The 15,434-nt window shown below is 39.0% G+C and overlaps 1 protein-coding gene across 18 annotated transcripts in view; it reads left to right on the top strand.

Moving 5' to 3' along the window:
* LRCH1 (leucine rich repeats and calponin homology domain containing 1) overlaps positions 1-15,434 on the top strand; it is a 236,316-nt gene that overhangs the window by 123,025 nt on the left and 97,857 nt on the right. For all 18 annotated transcript variants that reach the window (XR_006276503.1, XR_006276500.1, XR_006276497.1 and 15 more), the window contains exon 3: positions 9,595-9,721. Coding sequence is in view for 10 of the 18 variants with exons in the window: in XM_038410381.2 (XP_038266309.1) it covers positions 9,595-9,721 (127 nt within the window). In the remaining 8 variants the exon portion in view is untranslated. The remainder of the gene's footprint in view (positions 1-9,594; positions 9,722-15,434) is intronic.

Raw genomic sequence — 15,434 nt, 5'->3', positions numbered from 1 at the left:
CCTGAGAGAACCCAGATTCAAGATGGAAAGACAGCCACCAGGTGAACTTCAATCAGCAAAGGGAAATTAAATTAATTACTTGAAAGATGTGTACCTTCACATCCCTAGAATTTCACTGCAAATTTCTCTATTTTGCCTTTTGGATCCCAGTACTTCGGATACATTTTGTTGCCATTTAGCCTTGCCACCTCCTCTTCCCCAAGGTATTTATAAAGTTACCCATTGTCCTAGTAGCTGCCCTCAGGCAGGAAGTGGGATGGGGATTCAACTCTGTCCATTTCTTCGTGTCCTGATAAGGGCTCTGTCCAAAGACAAATTGGTACAAAGCACTTCAAGGGTAATCGGAACCTAGAGGACCAAATTTTTTTTTCTAAATTGGGAAAAAGAGCAAATAGCTCACCTAGGGTTGGAAATTGACATGCGCTCCCACAGATTGTTTCTCAAGAGACAGAAAAAATGGCAGATGGCCAGCAGCCTCTGAAATATCCAAATGCATCCGATGAAGTGAGCTGTAGCTCATGAAAGCTTATGCTCTAATAAATTTGTTAGTCTCTAAGGTGCCACAAGTACTCCTTTTCTTTTTGAAATATCCCAGAGGCTGCTGGCCATCTTCCACTCCCTGATGTAATTATTGGGGATGGTCGTGTCATATGTAGATACAGCAATGAGCCCAAGTGCACGAGACCTCTCTTGTCATTGCTGCTATCCCTATCTCCTCACACCAATACATCCTACCAGGAGAATCCAATTTTCTCAGAGTCTAATAACCTCTTTGAGTGATGGCTCAACACTCATAATTTCAAGAAGGGATTTCCCTTACCCGAATTGGACAAGAATAGTGCTTACCACTGATACCCAACTCGGAGGATGGGGAGCTCACATGAAGATGAATTTAGTACCAGGCACTTGACAGAGCAAGAGTAGAAGCAGTCTATTATTGTTTTATTGTAGTGCTTAGAAGCCACAGCCATGGACCAGGACCCCACTGTGCTAGGCACTGTAAAAACTAAACTATGGTTAGATCTCAGAGCAATTCACTATAGACTCAGGAGCCTCTCTTCATGGGTAAACAAGGCCCACATGCTAATCATGATTGATAACACCAATGCAGTGTTCTACATCAACAAACAGGATGGGATAAGGTCACCAACGCTACAAAAGGAAGCCCACCTTCTGATGTTCTGGGCAGAGGGAAACTCTAATCTCTTTGCTCTACATATTCAAGGCAGGAAAAAAAACATTATGGCAAACTGGCTGGGCAGGGAACAGCTAGATCATGTGAAGTGGAGTCTTCATATAGACGTGTTTTTAGTTACTAATGATGAAATTTGTGGTCCTGCTGGTAGACCTGTTTACCTCACACTTGAAGTGCAACATCCCACCTCCTTTTCCTCCTGAAAGGGTGAGCCAAAGAGTAATAGGCACATGCTTTCTTCATTTGACCCAAGAAAGAAGCTCTGGCATATATTGGATGTTCAGAGAGGCCACTTGATCTTTATCTGTCACATACAGGTTTTTCACAAGTCTAATGTTCTATTTCTTTTCTACCATCCAGCATTTAAAGGAAAGAACCTCAAAATCTTCCATTTCAGGGTGGTTGAGATGGTGCATACATGAAGCATGCAAGTCAAAGAGCCTCTCCCTCAACTGGCCTCAAAGCCCACTTACTAAGAGCAGCAGGAGCCTCCAGATCTGCAGGGCAGACACCTGGTTATTCATACCTTCTCAACATTTTACTTGGAAGAAGCTGTCTTTGATAGCAGGTTGCTTGCAGAATTAGAGAAGGAACGTAAAACCTTGTATATAGTTCTGTTAGATTGAATCTTCCTTGAGACAAACTGCCAGAAAAATCCCATTGGTCAATAGGTTTTTGGACCTTGTATATGAAAGAAAATAGGAACATTTATTTATTCCTTTCTCTGAGTTAAAGTCCACAGATCTGACCCTCTCTTGTTTTGAAGCATTTATTTGACCAGTAGGATAAAAATTCCTGCTAGGTTCGTTCAAATTTTGGTCAATAAAGTTATGCTGTGCAATAGGAATTCATTGTTTATTGCTATAGAGTGTATAAACTTATTAACAAGTTTTTAGTCGACATGGGGGATTATCCTTTTCTAAGGAAGCTGTGTTAGCAGGTATGTTAGCCCTCCCTTATCAGTGACTGACAGGTCTGATTCTGCCTATTTAGCTGCATGCAGGCTGAAAGGCAGTTGGACCTTATAACTCAGAGAAAGGAAATATTTGTTTAATCAAAATAAATTTTCCTGTTCCATAGACTGGCTCCACTGATGAAGCAGAGCCTCTTCTGTTTGGTGTGTCTATACACCCTTCCCTGTTTCTGCACTTTCAGCAATAATGAGGGTATATTTTACCATCCAAAATTTAATGGCGCTGTGATGAAAGTAAACTCTGCTTCCCATTCTGACTTTCCTATTATATATCCTATTCTACCAACCTCTTGCTCTACTCACTGTTTATTAAAATAATTGAGGGCAAATTCTCTAAGGTCATTTTGTAGTCACAGGAACCTGGCAAATTAAGTTTTAAATTTTAATTACACAATTTGACCCTTATACTTTTCCCCCTGTGTTGCTGAGTAGTTTTCTTGTCCTTGAGCTGTATGATTACTGGAACTGAAATTTGGCCCTGTTGTCCCAACTCCAGATATATTTTATTATATATATTTTCTATTAGTTTTTTATTTATTTTAATTAATCACTCTCACCATTAATGAGTGCTCTGAAATATTAAATGTTAGGCAGTCCTTACTGGGCATGAATATCATATATTCAACTCCAGTCTGAAGAGGGAATTGAGGATATTTTTAGGAAGAAATTAATTAGGGTTCCTAAGTATCATTTCAATGTGCTAATAAAGAGTGAGGAGATCGTTGTTGTCATTTTTATGTTATACATGTGCTCCATATTTATTATTCAGTATTTGTGCTTGCAGCCTGTCAATGATTTTGTGTAAAGCAAATGAATTTGTTTATTTGTATTCTGGGTAGCTATTATGGGAAAATAGTCGTTGGTTGGAACAGTGCAAATATAGTACAGATGTACGTAGTCAAAACTGCATTATATTCTCCTTCCAATAGACTTTCTTCAGGGCAGTGATATGCCTTTGCTATATTCTTCTTGTCTTTATTCTTAGCCTTTTCAAAACTGAGAAATGGTCTGCTTTTTTATTTTATGTTGCTGGTGTATGGTCATTTTGTTGGATCTGTGTTCAGTTGAAATCAAGCTTAGAAAACTCAGCCAAAGTTGCTTTCTGTATACCTTTCAGTTTAAGATGTGGCTCTGGATATAAAAAAATTAGTCATTCTTTCAGAACACTGACACTCTGGAGACCGTTGGATTTAGGCATCATAATTTCATGAGAATAATTGTCTTCTGCTTTAAAGCATAGGATTAGATTCTGATTATGGTTACTACGGACTTTCTGTGTGATCTTGAGCATCCCACTTAACATCTGTTAGTTTCCTGACCTGTACAAAGGGGATAAAAGTATTTACCTATCTTCACAGGGTTTTTGAAGCTAACATATTTGTAAAGCATCTTGAAATTTTTGGTTACAAGACTATGTAGAAATATAAATAATGATTTTAATATATAGCTTTTTGGAGCAGATGTCAAGATTCAGAATTGGATAAAAGAAGCTGTGGAGACAAATGTGAGATCCATTTGAGACATTTAATGCAATAATAAATGAAATCTGTCTTGGGTTCTCAAAATACAGTCATGCATAAATTCTTTAAAGACTTGAACAGTGACATATATTGAGAGGGTGACTAAAATAGCTTTTAAGAGGGTGTGAATGTAAATTAAAGCTAAAGGTAGTTGGTACAGGATTTTAACCTGTAAAGAAAAGAGAGCCAGGTGTTTTGAGTATTGAAAAATCTTCAGCTTCTTGGAAAACCAAGAGTTAAGAAGCAAACAACTCTGTAGATTTTTGTGGCATACCTCGTAGGAACTTTATCTGAGAAACTCTAAACCACAATGTAAATTAGCATTTTTACTTAGTGCTAACTAAGAGTCATGTCTCCTTCTCCTGTCACTCCCAACTTCCAAACTTCCCCCAACATCTCTAAAATAGCTGAGGAGGGACATTGAATCCGCCCAGGTGTGTCTGTCTAAATATGATTCCTTTTTATTCTCTATGCCAATCCCCCACCCCTGCACTATCCACCAGGAGGACAATTATTTTACTATGAAGAGGGAAATGTGTTCCCTCTAAGAGCTTTGTTATTTCCTAAATTAACTTTTTGTAAATTTATTTCTAATGATCTTTCTCAGTGAATTTCTCAAGTTTCCATGTGATATAGAAATCAGTGAAATGGGGAACAGTGAGCAGCCTTACTCTAGTCTAGTTACAACTTGTTTTCCAGTACCGATTCATTATATTGCTGTCCTCTTCCCTACCCTCTTTTCAGCAGCCATTTGTTATTACTGAACACCTGCAGACCTCTTGGGCAGATGTGGTTAGAACAGATTGGGTATGGCTCCTACTGCCTAAAAGAAGTGAATGCTAGATGATTTGTGCCAGTGTTCAGACTTAACATATCCCTTTCAAGAAAAAGTTAATGATGATTGACCACAGGTTGAAATAAAATCATTGTGTTCACCACAAAAGAGTGCTTGCTGCTTTTACTCTGGGAAAGCATGTTTTTGTCATCTTTTTTCCAACAGCAGCAGCCTTCGTTGACTATAGATTTTTAAATATAAAACCATAAATCAAGAAAGTCATATCTAAATTTAAACAATAACCCACTGCAGGTGCACATGTGCATTCTGGGTGAAACTTATGTAAGCTAGAGAATTAATGAGCATTTGCGGGGGAGAATTTAACTTGTGACATACAGGACCAGACCCAGGGCTATAATTCCACATGCCATCAATCACTAGATAGATCAGCAGCCAGAGCTTGGAAATCATGTGGTAGAAATAATGGGCACAATTATTAAGGGCTTCATAACAACCTCCCCACCCCACACGCTCTTTTTAAAATGGATGGTGGGTCAAGGTTGAGAGCAAGCAACTACTTAAAATGAAAACTGAACCTGCATTGGTGAATGTGCTGGCCCACCACAACATTTGTTAAAAAACGTATCTTTTGAAATGATGTTGGTTTATTGGGTTAATGCATTAGCCTTGTTCTTAAGCATTACTGGGTTTAAATCCTTGTTTATGATTTTAATTTAAATGATTTCAATGGTTTTCTCTTGATCAATAGTGCAAAATTGTTCAATTTGAAGTACTACACAATATATTACATATAATACAGTATGATGCCAATCCTTACTCCTTTATGCTGGAAGGGCACTGGATACTAATTTGAAAATGAGATGTACCAAGGGATGATGTAAAGTTGTGCGGGGAAGTCCCTTAACTGTTATTGTTGTTAGTAAGATATTTTGAGTTTACAAGCCTCTTAACAATTTATTTTTTTCCAGTTTAACAAAATTAAAATGTATGTCTATGGCTTGGTCTGGCTCAGCACAGACCAAAGAGTATTTTCCCTCTGGCAAAATTACTAGCAGTATGGGAACAAAATAAGAATTGCTTTTCTCTCTTTGTGGCTCTTCCTTCACTATAACCCAGCTCTCTGTTGGAATACCACCTTGCAGCTGCAAAGATGCAGGAGGATAACCCATGTGGCCCATTTGCACGTCATCTTCTTTGCATCACTGAACATGCGAAGAAGAAGAAGAAGAAGAAGAAGTTCCAGAGAACCCGAACATTAAAAAAAGAACTTCAAAAAGTATGTTTCCTGTAGCAGCTTTCCACCCTCTGCTGCTATGGTACATTGTATTCATATTGTGAGAACTCCTGCTATTGGGACAGCCCTGGCTTCCTCCAGAGCAGTGGTTCTCAATCTATTTACCATTGTGGGCCGCATCCGGTACTACCTGTATGGCCCTGAGGATGTCGCATGGGCTGCAGCTCTGTGCTGATTGGGCCGCAGGTTGAGAACCACTGCTCCAGATATAGCACTTGGCAGGTACTCTTCAGAACTTAGTCAGAAGAAGGGGAAAAAGCAGCTTACCCGATGGAGCAGTCCCTCCAGCTAAAGCAGTAGTAGGAGGATGAACCTTAGTGGAAGCAGAGGTCAGATTGCATATGGGGAAAAAATGTAGTGAGCTCTATCCACAACATGAGTTCTCCCCAGATGATATGCAGCTCATGGTAGACTGCAGAGGTTCAAAATATGATCATGCATTCTCTGGTCTCCTTGAACTCAGCTCCTTCTCAGAGGATTCTGAATATACCATGGGCTCTGCTGGACCCCTTATGCTTGGCTTACCTGCAGTGAGACTTCTGTGTCTGTGAGGCTTTGGCTCTTTCTTGATAATGGGAGGAAGTGTCAGTACTCTCCCAAACCCAGTCATTTGTGGTGACAAAATGGGCTGTCATAATAGATTATGCAGCTCTTCATAATATGATCCTCCCTCACTACCTTATGTGCTTTGAAGATCAGTGAAATGTTAATAGTATTGACATTTAAAATATCATTGGGCACCTTAGTTAGCATCCTTTGAAATGAATGAGGTAGGTCACACTTTGAGAACTATTGTTTCAAGGTTTGCAAACATTTGCAAAAGTGACTGTTCTGGTTTATGTCTTTGAGCCTGTCTCAGCAAGGTAGCAGCTAGAGTTTTATTTATTTAAAATTAAAGCCTAGATTCTGGAGGACAAGAAAGCATAAAAGATGTGCTGATGCACTTCACCGCTGATCAGCTCAATCTGAGCCCCAGGTGGAAGGGAGTGAAGGTTCCTAACCCTCTGCTCTTTTCTCTGCTCTACTTACCTGAGTAAATGAATATTGTTTAGTATGCCAATCTAAACAAGGTTCCTTTTGTTCTCCACCAAGGAAAAGTCCCAAAGAAGTGTTACCCCAGTTGATTTTTTTTCTTATGCTTTTTCCAGAGTCTTGGGTTTATTCCTTTGATAAACCATTCAGTTACAGCCAACGATATAATGCTGCAGCCCTACTCTTCTCATCTAGATTGCTTAGTTGCTCCTTCACAGGAAGAAGAAACCTGAGTTTACCTGCTGAGAAATGTTTTGTTCTGCAATGCAGTTTGGAAGCTTAGTGGAGAAGATAGACGCAAAAGGTCTTCCAGAATTTCTGCTTAAAGGACAAGAACAGGGGTTTTCATTGTTCATTCTTTAGCTCTCAGTGCTATGGAAACAGCCTGTCCCACCCGGGGTCCTAAATCGGCATTCTAGTTCTACAGACTCCCAGAGTAATTTTCTGATAAGTGGCTTTCTTCCGTAAGGTGAACTTAACTCTTTTCTGTTTGACCTCCTAAAAAAATCTAATGCTTCTTTGAGGGGTCCCTGTAGAAATAAGTTTGCAAGGAACTATCAAGAAAATTTTAATTTGTCGCCTACTGCTATTAGGTTTTCAGATCAGCTATATCTGCTCAAATAGTCTGAAATCCATCAGGATCCAGAATTCTCTACTTTTTCACATTAAGAAAGTTGGAAGGAATTTCTGAATTAGTGTGTAGGAACTAACAGTTGTAATGATATGAGTTGGGTGTCTTCTGGGTGTAGCTGCTAATTTAGCACTTTTGCAGAGCATTGTGGATCAGGTTGTTAGGAAGGAACATTCCCTCCCCACTTGGCGTGTTACCCGTGTGGGGGGTGTGTTTTTTTTTGTTTTGTTTTTGAGAATTTTAGGCATTACTTCTAATAGTTCAGATATCCAGGTAACTCTGCATCTTACATCCTCTCATGCCAAGAACCCTGAACTTCTCACTTCAGGAATGCATTGTGATTGCTCACCCCTTAACTGAAAGAGTTGACCTGTTGAATTCTTAACAAAGATGTCCAGTTATTTTTAAAACAAAAAAAGAAAGAAACCACAAACCCTTTCAGCTCATATTTATACATCAGAAAGAAACGAAGATGAGCACAAAAAAATTTGGAGGGTTACTTTTAAAATTTCTCTGCAGGAACAGAGCCTTTAAAAAGGTTGATTTACTGTTTATCTATTTTGAACGATTCAGATGGCCTTGAAGCGTCCCTGATATGCCACTGTGCTTAAAGAATTGTATACAAGAATCACAGCAGCAGTGTCCTTCCTGATCAAGATCAGAGCATACGCCAACTGGGCTGTAGTTTCTTCCTTGACAGATAGAGGTGAAGCCTCATTAGATAAACTCTGCTGGGCTGCCACCTTAATCAGGCATTGGTGACTACTGCATTTGGCTGAGAGAGGTTTGGAGACAGCCCTCCTTTGAGGTTTCTCTTTTAAGGGAAGAAATTATTGGGATCATAGTTGGTATCTTCCCATTCAGATAGGCCTCTGCATTCTGAGAGTCCTGTCAGATGCTGTTGTTTAGAACACTCTTCTCTATTCTGATCAAAGTCACAGAAAAACAAACAGTTAACTCTCTGTGACTGAGCTGATTAATACACCAACCCAGCCTGATGGACATTATCCTATAAGGTTTAGAAAAAGGAAGTTCCTCTTACGGATGAGGAGTGCAGGCTAACCTTCATTCTTTCACATAAAGATTATCTCAAACTGGGGACCAAAGAATGCGCAAAGGAGGAACAATGAAGGGGAAACTTTTCAAGGATGGGAGAATGATAGATTTGTGGTTGAATCACAGGGTTAGGAATCAGGAGCCTTGAAGTATATGCTCCAGCTCTGCCACAGACTTCCTGCGTGGCCTTGGACAAGTAATTTAATTTCTTGTCCCTTAGTTTTCCAATCTGCAAAACTGTGATAACACATCCCTAACTCACAGGGAACTTTGATATATGTGAGATGTTCAGATAATGTGGTGATGTGTTATAGTAAAGTTCATTAATAAATGTTTGATTTGGTTGGTTGCCACCTTTCTTATTATTGCAACCAGAGAGGGAGAAAACACTATGGTCTGTTTTGCAAGATCAAGTCATAGAAGAATGATCAGGTAAGAGAATAAACAATTTGGCTTTTCTGATCTGAGATATGTGAAGAGTTTCAAGCTGTAAAGAATTTTCAGTGCTGTGTTTCAAATACCTGTGGGGGGAAATGGGTTGCAACAGACACAGGAGAGAAGTCTTCATATGCAGCTGTGTTTTTGAGAACCGGAAGCATGCCAGTGGTTTTTTCTATTATCAGTTGTTGGCCTGTCCTTCAGTTAGCTGGGAAAAAAGTCTCTCATTTATGCTTGCTTCAGTAAAATCATAGATTTTTTTTTTAAAGGCTTGCAGCTACTGCCCTCATTGAGTTTCCTGCATTTGTTGTGGAGGAAAACAGCTGTTATAAGTTGATGTCACTTTGTTCGTGCAGTATATTCAGGAGTAAACTGATAAAATTTATTCTTTTGTTTCAGAATGGTGGTATTCCATAAAGCTGTTTTGTCCAGTAAATGAAGATTTTTTTTTCTAATTTTGCTTATATTTGATGTTTCAATGCAGTTTTTTATTTCAAAACTTTCATTTACTTTTTTTATTTGCATGCAACTGGATATATCAAGATATCTCAATAACTGGACTTTTTAAATAGCACATTGTAATCTCAGATTTTCTAAGTGAGCATATAATAGAATATAACTTGTATTTTTAATGTTTGTTTTTGTTTCTTCTGTTGCAGTCGAAATCAGCTTTCTTCTTTGCCAGCTTGCCTGTGTGGTCTTCCTCTAAAAGTCTTAATTGCAAGTAACAATAAGCTAGGTTCCCTTCCAGAAGAGATAGGTCAGCTAAAACAGTTAATGGAACTGGTATGTTACTGATTTGGATGTTTGTTTTTGTTTGTTTGTTTTTAATTACTAGTTAAGGTATAATCAACTTTGTAAAGAACTTCCTGCCAAAGCCTAAAGATACAGTAATCACTGTTACACAGTCAATGCCCCTTAGTATGTGGTGAACTTCTTAATTGCATCAGATAGCACAATGTTACAGTGTAACTGTCTCCTTTCCAGGTTTCAGAGTAGCAGCCGTGTTAGTCTGTATTCGCAAAAAGAAAAGGAGTACTTGTGGCACCTTAGAGACTAACAAATTTATTAGAGCATAAGCTTTCGTGAGCTACAGCTCACTTCATCGGATGCAGGCTCCCTACCATCCACATCACTCTCTTTGGGTTCATATAAAACACCTCAGTAAAGATCATCTTGCTTACTTGTTGTTCTCACTGCATGACCAAATCACTCCTCTGTTCAAATCCCTCTACTGGCAGCCAGTTTTGCTGCAATGAGTTCAAGTTTCTTGTTCTGTCCTCCAAGTCCCTTCCTAGTTTTGCCCCTCTCCATTTTTTTTTCTTTTCTTACCTTATTGTGTTTTACAAATTATGTTCATCTTTTTCAATCCCTTTTAGTTTCTCACAAATATTTCCAGGCTGTCCATTATGCATGGAATGTCTTCTATGAAGTGATCCATATGACCACTGTCCTCTTTCCGCAAAACCTACCCCTTCTGTAATGGCTATAAGAAATCAGCCAGTTATTGAGGGCAGGAATTAGATGGCACTTCATAATTTTTTTTAAAATTGCAAATGTTTATGAAAACGTTATCTGTAAAAGCCTGTATATATTTTAATGTTTTCTCCTCCCTCACTTTCTTCCCCTTCATATGACACCTTGTTTTCTTAGAGTGTAAGCTGTTTTGGACTGTCTTCTGCTTATTTCTGGTCACCTAACCCTTTTGAAAATAGCCAATAGTAAATGAACCAGTTACTCTGGCATTGCTCCTGAATGCCCAGTTGAAATTATATTGCAACATTTTTCTGACTGGAAATATCACTACCTACTGCTTCTATCTTGGGTATTTCTAAGGTGTCTGTCACGGTGGTATCAGAAAGTGTCTGTTCACCCATCTTATTTTTTAAATAATATTTCCTATACTGAAAGCCTGAACCTGTTACATGGTGTTGAGTTAACTTTGGCCCTAGTCCTGCAACTGACTGTCCCTCCGTGGAGCTAGATTGGGGTGTTTAAATAGTAGCTGAGAGTATTCAGCAGCTCTCAGAATTAAGCCCAACTATAGTTGTAAGGGTCAACTGTAGTTGGATACTTTTTATTTTTTTCTTTCTGTCCCTTGGGATGTACGGGGTCTTTAAACATCCTTTAAACCATTATAATGTTCTTTTTTGTGAAATGTGCACTTAATTGGTTTTTCATACTTTGTCATATTTATAATGACTTCTTAATGAAAATAAAAAAGCTATCAAATTAAAACACAGACAAAAACAATCTCACGACTTTAAAATGAAACTGCTAGTTATAGTGATGGTTTATTTTATGCTTAATCTATTAGTGGATTTATTTTTTATTTGCAAGTACAATTCAGGAATATTAAACATCTCCCTGTTTAGGGGACAGAATGACTAGGTGGATTATTAATGGGATTTGAATCCTGTCAACTCTTGGTCACTGCTGGTTTGACCGTGGCATTACTTAGCAATGAATAAATATCCTTGCCATCTGATGGCTGTTCGGGGGTCTCTCTGAAATAAGTTGGTGGTGCCAGTCCATTTCTTGTTGGACTGCATTTCATATTTTAATTGATATTAAGTGGCATCCTTGATAGCACTTTCAGTGAAGAACTACTGAAATACCTTCCCATCCTACTAGTCCATCGAGAACAGGTTGAAACACGCTGACAAGGTAGTTTAGCACTATCCATGCAGTTACTCTTACATGGAGGCTTGCCAGGTGTCCAGTTTTTTACTGGAATGCCCAGTCGAAAAGGGACCCTGGTGGTTCCAGTCAGCACCACTGACCAGGCTGTTAAAAGTCCAGTGCTCTGCGTGGTTTCTGGGAAGCAGCTGGCATGCCCCTCTGGCTCAGAACCGCAGCCAATGGGAGCTGTGGGGGTGGCTCCTGGGAGCAGGGGCAGCATGCAGAGCCACCTGATCACTCCTCCACCTAGGACTCCGGGGGGATGTGATGCCGCTTCCTGGGAGCCACCTGAGGTAAGCGCCTCCCAGAGTCCACACTCCTCACCCCCTCCTGCACTCCAAACTGCCCTAATTTTAATCTAAAGATTTAAAACAAGTTCATAATTAAGCATTTACATTTTAGAACATACAGTTTAAAAGGTAAAGTCTCCCTCTTGCAGAAGAATTGCCCAGAGCCCATTCCTGCACCCCAAACCCCTCATCCCCAGTCCTACCCTTGAGCCCGCATCCTCAGCTGAAGCCCTCACCCCCTCCTACACTCCAACCTCCTGCCCCAGCATGAACCCCCCTCTCACACCGTGAAATCCTCAGCCCAGAGCCCCCTCTTGCACCCTAAACCCCTCATCCCCGGCCCCACCCCAGAGCCCGTGCCCCCAGCCAGAGCCCTCACCCCTTCCCACTCCCACACCCCTAGTCTGGAGCCCCCGCCCACACTCCAAATCCCTTGGCCCCACTCCACAGCCCAGAGCCCCCTCCTACATCTCATATCCTTCTTTCCCAGCCCCAACCCAGAGCCTGCCCCCTCCGCCAGAACCCTCACCCCCTCCCACAACCCAACCCTCTGCCCCAGCCTGGAGAAAATGAGCGAGCGAGGGAGGGAGGATGGAGTTAGTGGGGGTGGGATTTTGGAGGAGGAGTGGGGCAAAGGCGGGGCCTCGGGAAGGGGTGGGGCTGGGGTGTTCAGTTTTCTGCAATTAGAAAGTTGGCAACCCTAGTTCCATGGGTAAACAGAGAATTTGCATTTATAAGAATAAAAGCCCTGCTTCTGATTTAGCTTTTAGAAATTAAAAACAAAATTATTTAAGAGTTCAAAAGAAATACAAATTGTGCTCAGGAGGAGGCAGGACTCTTCAGATGTTTGGTTTGGTTTTGTCTTTTGTACTACCACTGTTTCAAAAGACAGCAGATTTGACTGATTCTGCTGCTTCCCAGTCCCAGTATTGTATAAGTGTCACTCTTTGGAGGCACCAAGAAAATGTAAAAAAAATTACTTTTCTAAAAATAATTGCAAAACAACAATGACTTGTATTGTAGCACATATCACTTTGGTTAGAATCTGACTGGAACAAGAGGGTAGAAAAACTTGTGTCAAAGCTGAAAGTATGACTCTAAGCTTTTTTTTTTTCCTCTGTGTTCTGTATGGTTACAAAATAGCATGTTAACATAACAAGGTTTGTTAAATTTGTGAATAATTCAGTTCTGATGACATAATCTCCTTACGTTGATGAACACTGATTATTTATGTAACTATTCAGATTGCATTGTTTGCTTGGAAATTGCTAACCTATGACGTATTGGATGGGGTAAAGAGGAATATAAATTAAAGCATATTGATAAATAGTGCAACAGTATATGATTCAGAGACGTTTATATGGATGGGTTGCAACAGGTTAAGCTAGTCTCATAATCCAAATAAAAGTATTTACCAGTAAAATGTTTCTGTTGCTATTGTACAATACCATTTTATAGAAATTTAACATTTTCCCCATTTAACTTCACCCAGATTATAGTAAATACATTTCATGGAGCAAATTGTATTTGTTGTGTAAATCTCTTTTTAGTCTCTGAAATGAAACATTGAAATGTCTTTTAATTTCTATTTAGATGCTATCACTTTAGTGAACATTCAGATTAATTTTAAGTATTGGTTAGGAAAATAACTTTCCTGTGGTGGTTGTAATTACAATTCAGCAGTTCAGTTATTTTCCTTGCATTCAGTATGGTCTCAGATGGCATAAGCTCTAAGAGAACTGGCTTGCTTATTAAGACATAAAATCATGATTCAGTCATGAGTTAATGAGATGGATGTGAAGGATGAAATTCACTTTAATGTTGAGGGCTTGCATAAACTCATATGTGCCCATTACACCAGTTCAGACCTAGTTTAAGGATTTATTTGGTCTTTGGCAGTATGGTGAATTTCACCCTTTGCGAACACATAGCAACCAATATTTTAAGCAAATTTAAAATGTTTTAATAGGCAGTGAACAAAAGATTTAATCAGATGAAATATTTAGTGGCATACTACTGACTATTTGAATAATCTGAAAGACACCTCAAATCTTCTTCAATGGATGTCAGTAGAATTGGTGGAAAAAGTCCTAACAAAGCAAAAATTTTGCTTTTGCAATACAATTTTCTGTGACCAAGTATTAAAGTAAAAATGGATATCTTTACTACCACCACCACAATTTGTTTAATTATGGTAACCTACTAACTGATTGTTATCCTTGCTTGGGCCATCTATTGGAATAAACTTGTATTAATATTTATAAGAATAATTTCAGAAAGAAATCCAAAATGGATGGAACCATATTGTAATTGTCTTTTCTACTAATTTGTAACCATTAAAATTGAAAGATATTGAGTGAAATTAATCTTGTTCTTGTGTACCAGCAGGATTTCATAATCCTTTGAGTTCTTTTAAAATCAAGTTGAATCTGTTTAATCAGCTGGCTGTGGTTCTATTCTGAAAAGTGACTCAGTAAAGCAACATTGTCGAGTTCCATGATATTTTGTTTGTCTCAGATATTTCATATTAAATGTCAAGTTTATAAGTAAATATTTTTTCCTGTTGGCAATGTTGCAAACTCAACTCCGAGATCTAAAAGTCAATCTGGATTCTTTTCTTTTTATATATAATCACCAGTAATAAAGTTTCTGAAGATTAAATTCTGTCCTCATTTATAGTTGGAGAAACTAATTGTCTTCAGAAGGGTAATGAAGGTGTAACTACAACTGCTGTGTGCTACAACTGAAATATAGTTGAATAAGGCTGCTTGAACCAGAATTGAATCCAGCTCCCCCTTCCTTATCTGAATTGGTTCTAATAATGAGTAAAAAGCAAAACCAAATGTTTTTAATGGCAAGGTAACTAGGTATGCACCAGACTGGAAATTCTGTAAGCACTTTAGGTACACTAAATATAAAGTTTTAAAATTTAAATATGAAAATGAATAATAAAATCAACACTGTTTTTTCTTTTGTTTCAATAAAATAATTGACTTGGTAGCTAATGGGGAAAATATGTAACTCTTGACAAATCATCCAGTGGGTCAACAGCCAGATGATTTTTTACTTGCTATCAGTGCTCAAAGTGCACACACAATTTTTTGCAGTAGTTAGGATTGAGATGGTGGAAACCCTCCAGCAGGTCCAAATTCATGTAACTTTTGAAAAGTGAGAAGGATACAGAAGCTTTAGAGTTAAATCTGCATTGAAATTATTATAGATAGTTTACACCTGTCCTAAGGGGTGAATCCTCTCCATGACCGTGAAGAGATGCCTGTTAACGGCATTACTGTGGTTCTGTTGCTGAGGAGATGTGGCCCATGTATGGAAATGTGCATCCCTTCAGTGCCAAGCAGCTTAGCTGCTTGAAGGCAACTTACATGCTGCTGTAGAGCAGGACTTAGGAGGTAGCGCTAGTGTACAACTATATGCTACTGTAAAAACTGAGTATTTAAAACTCTTAGCACTATCGAAAGTCCGAAGTTAACGGCACTAACTTGTTTGCAGGCTATTTGACCTCCAGATTC

Source organism: Dermochelys coriacea, chromosome 1 (genome assembly GCF_009764565.3).
Source record: "Dermochelys coriacea isolate rDerCor1 chromosome 1, rDerCor1.pri.v4, whole genome shotgun sequence".
NCBI lineage: Eukaryota > Metazoa > Chordata > Testudines > Dermochelyidae > Dermochelys > Dermochelys coriacea.
This window is presented reverse-complemented; position numbering and strand designations above follow the sequence as displayed.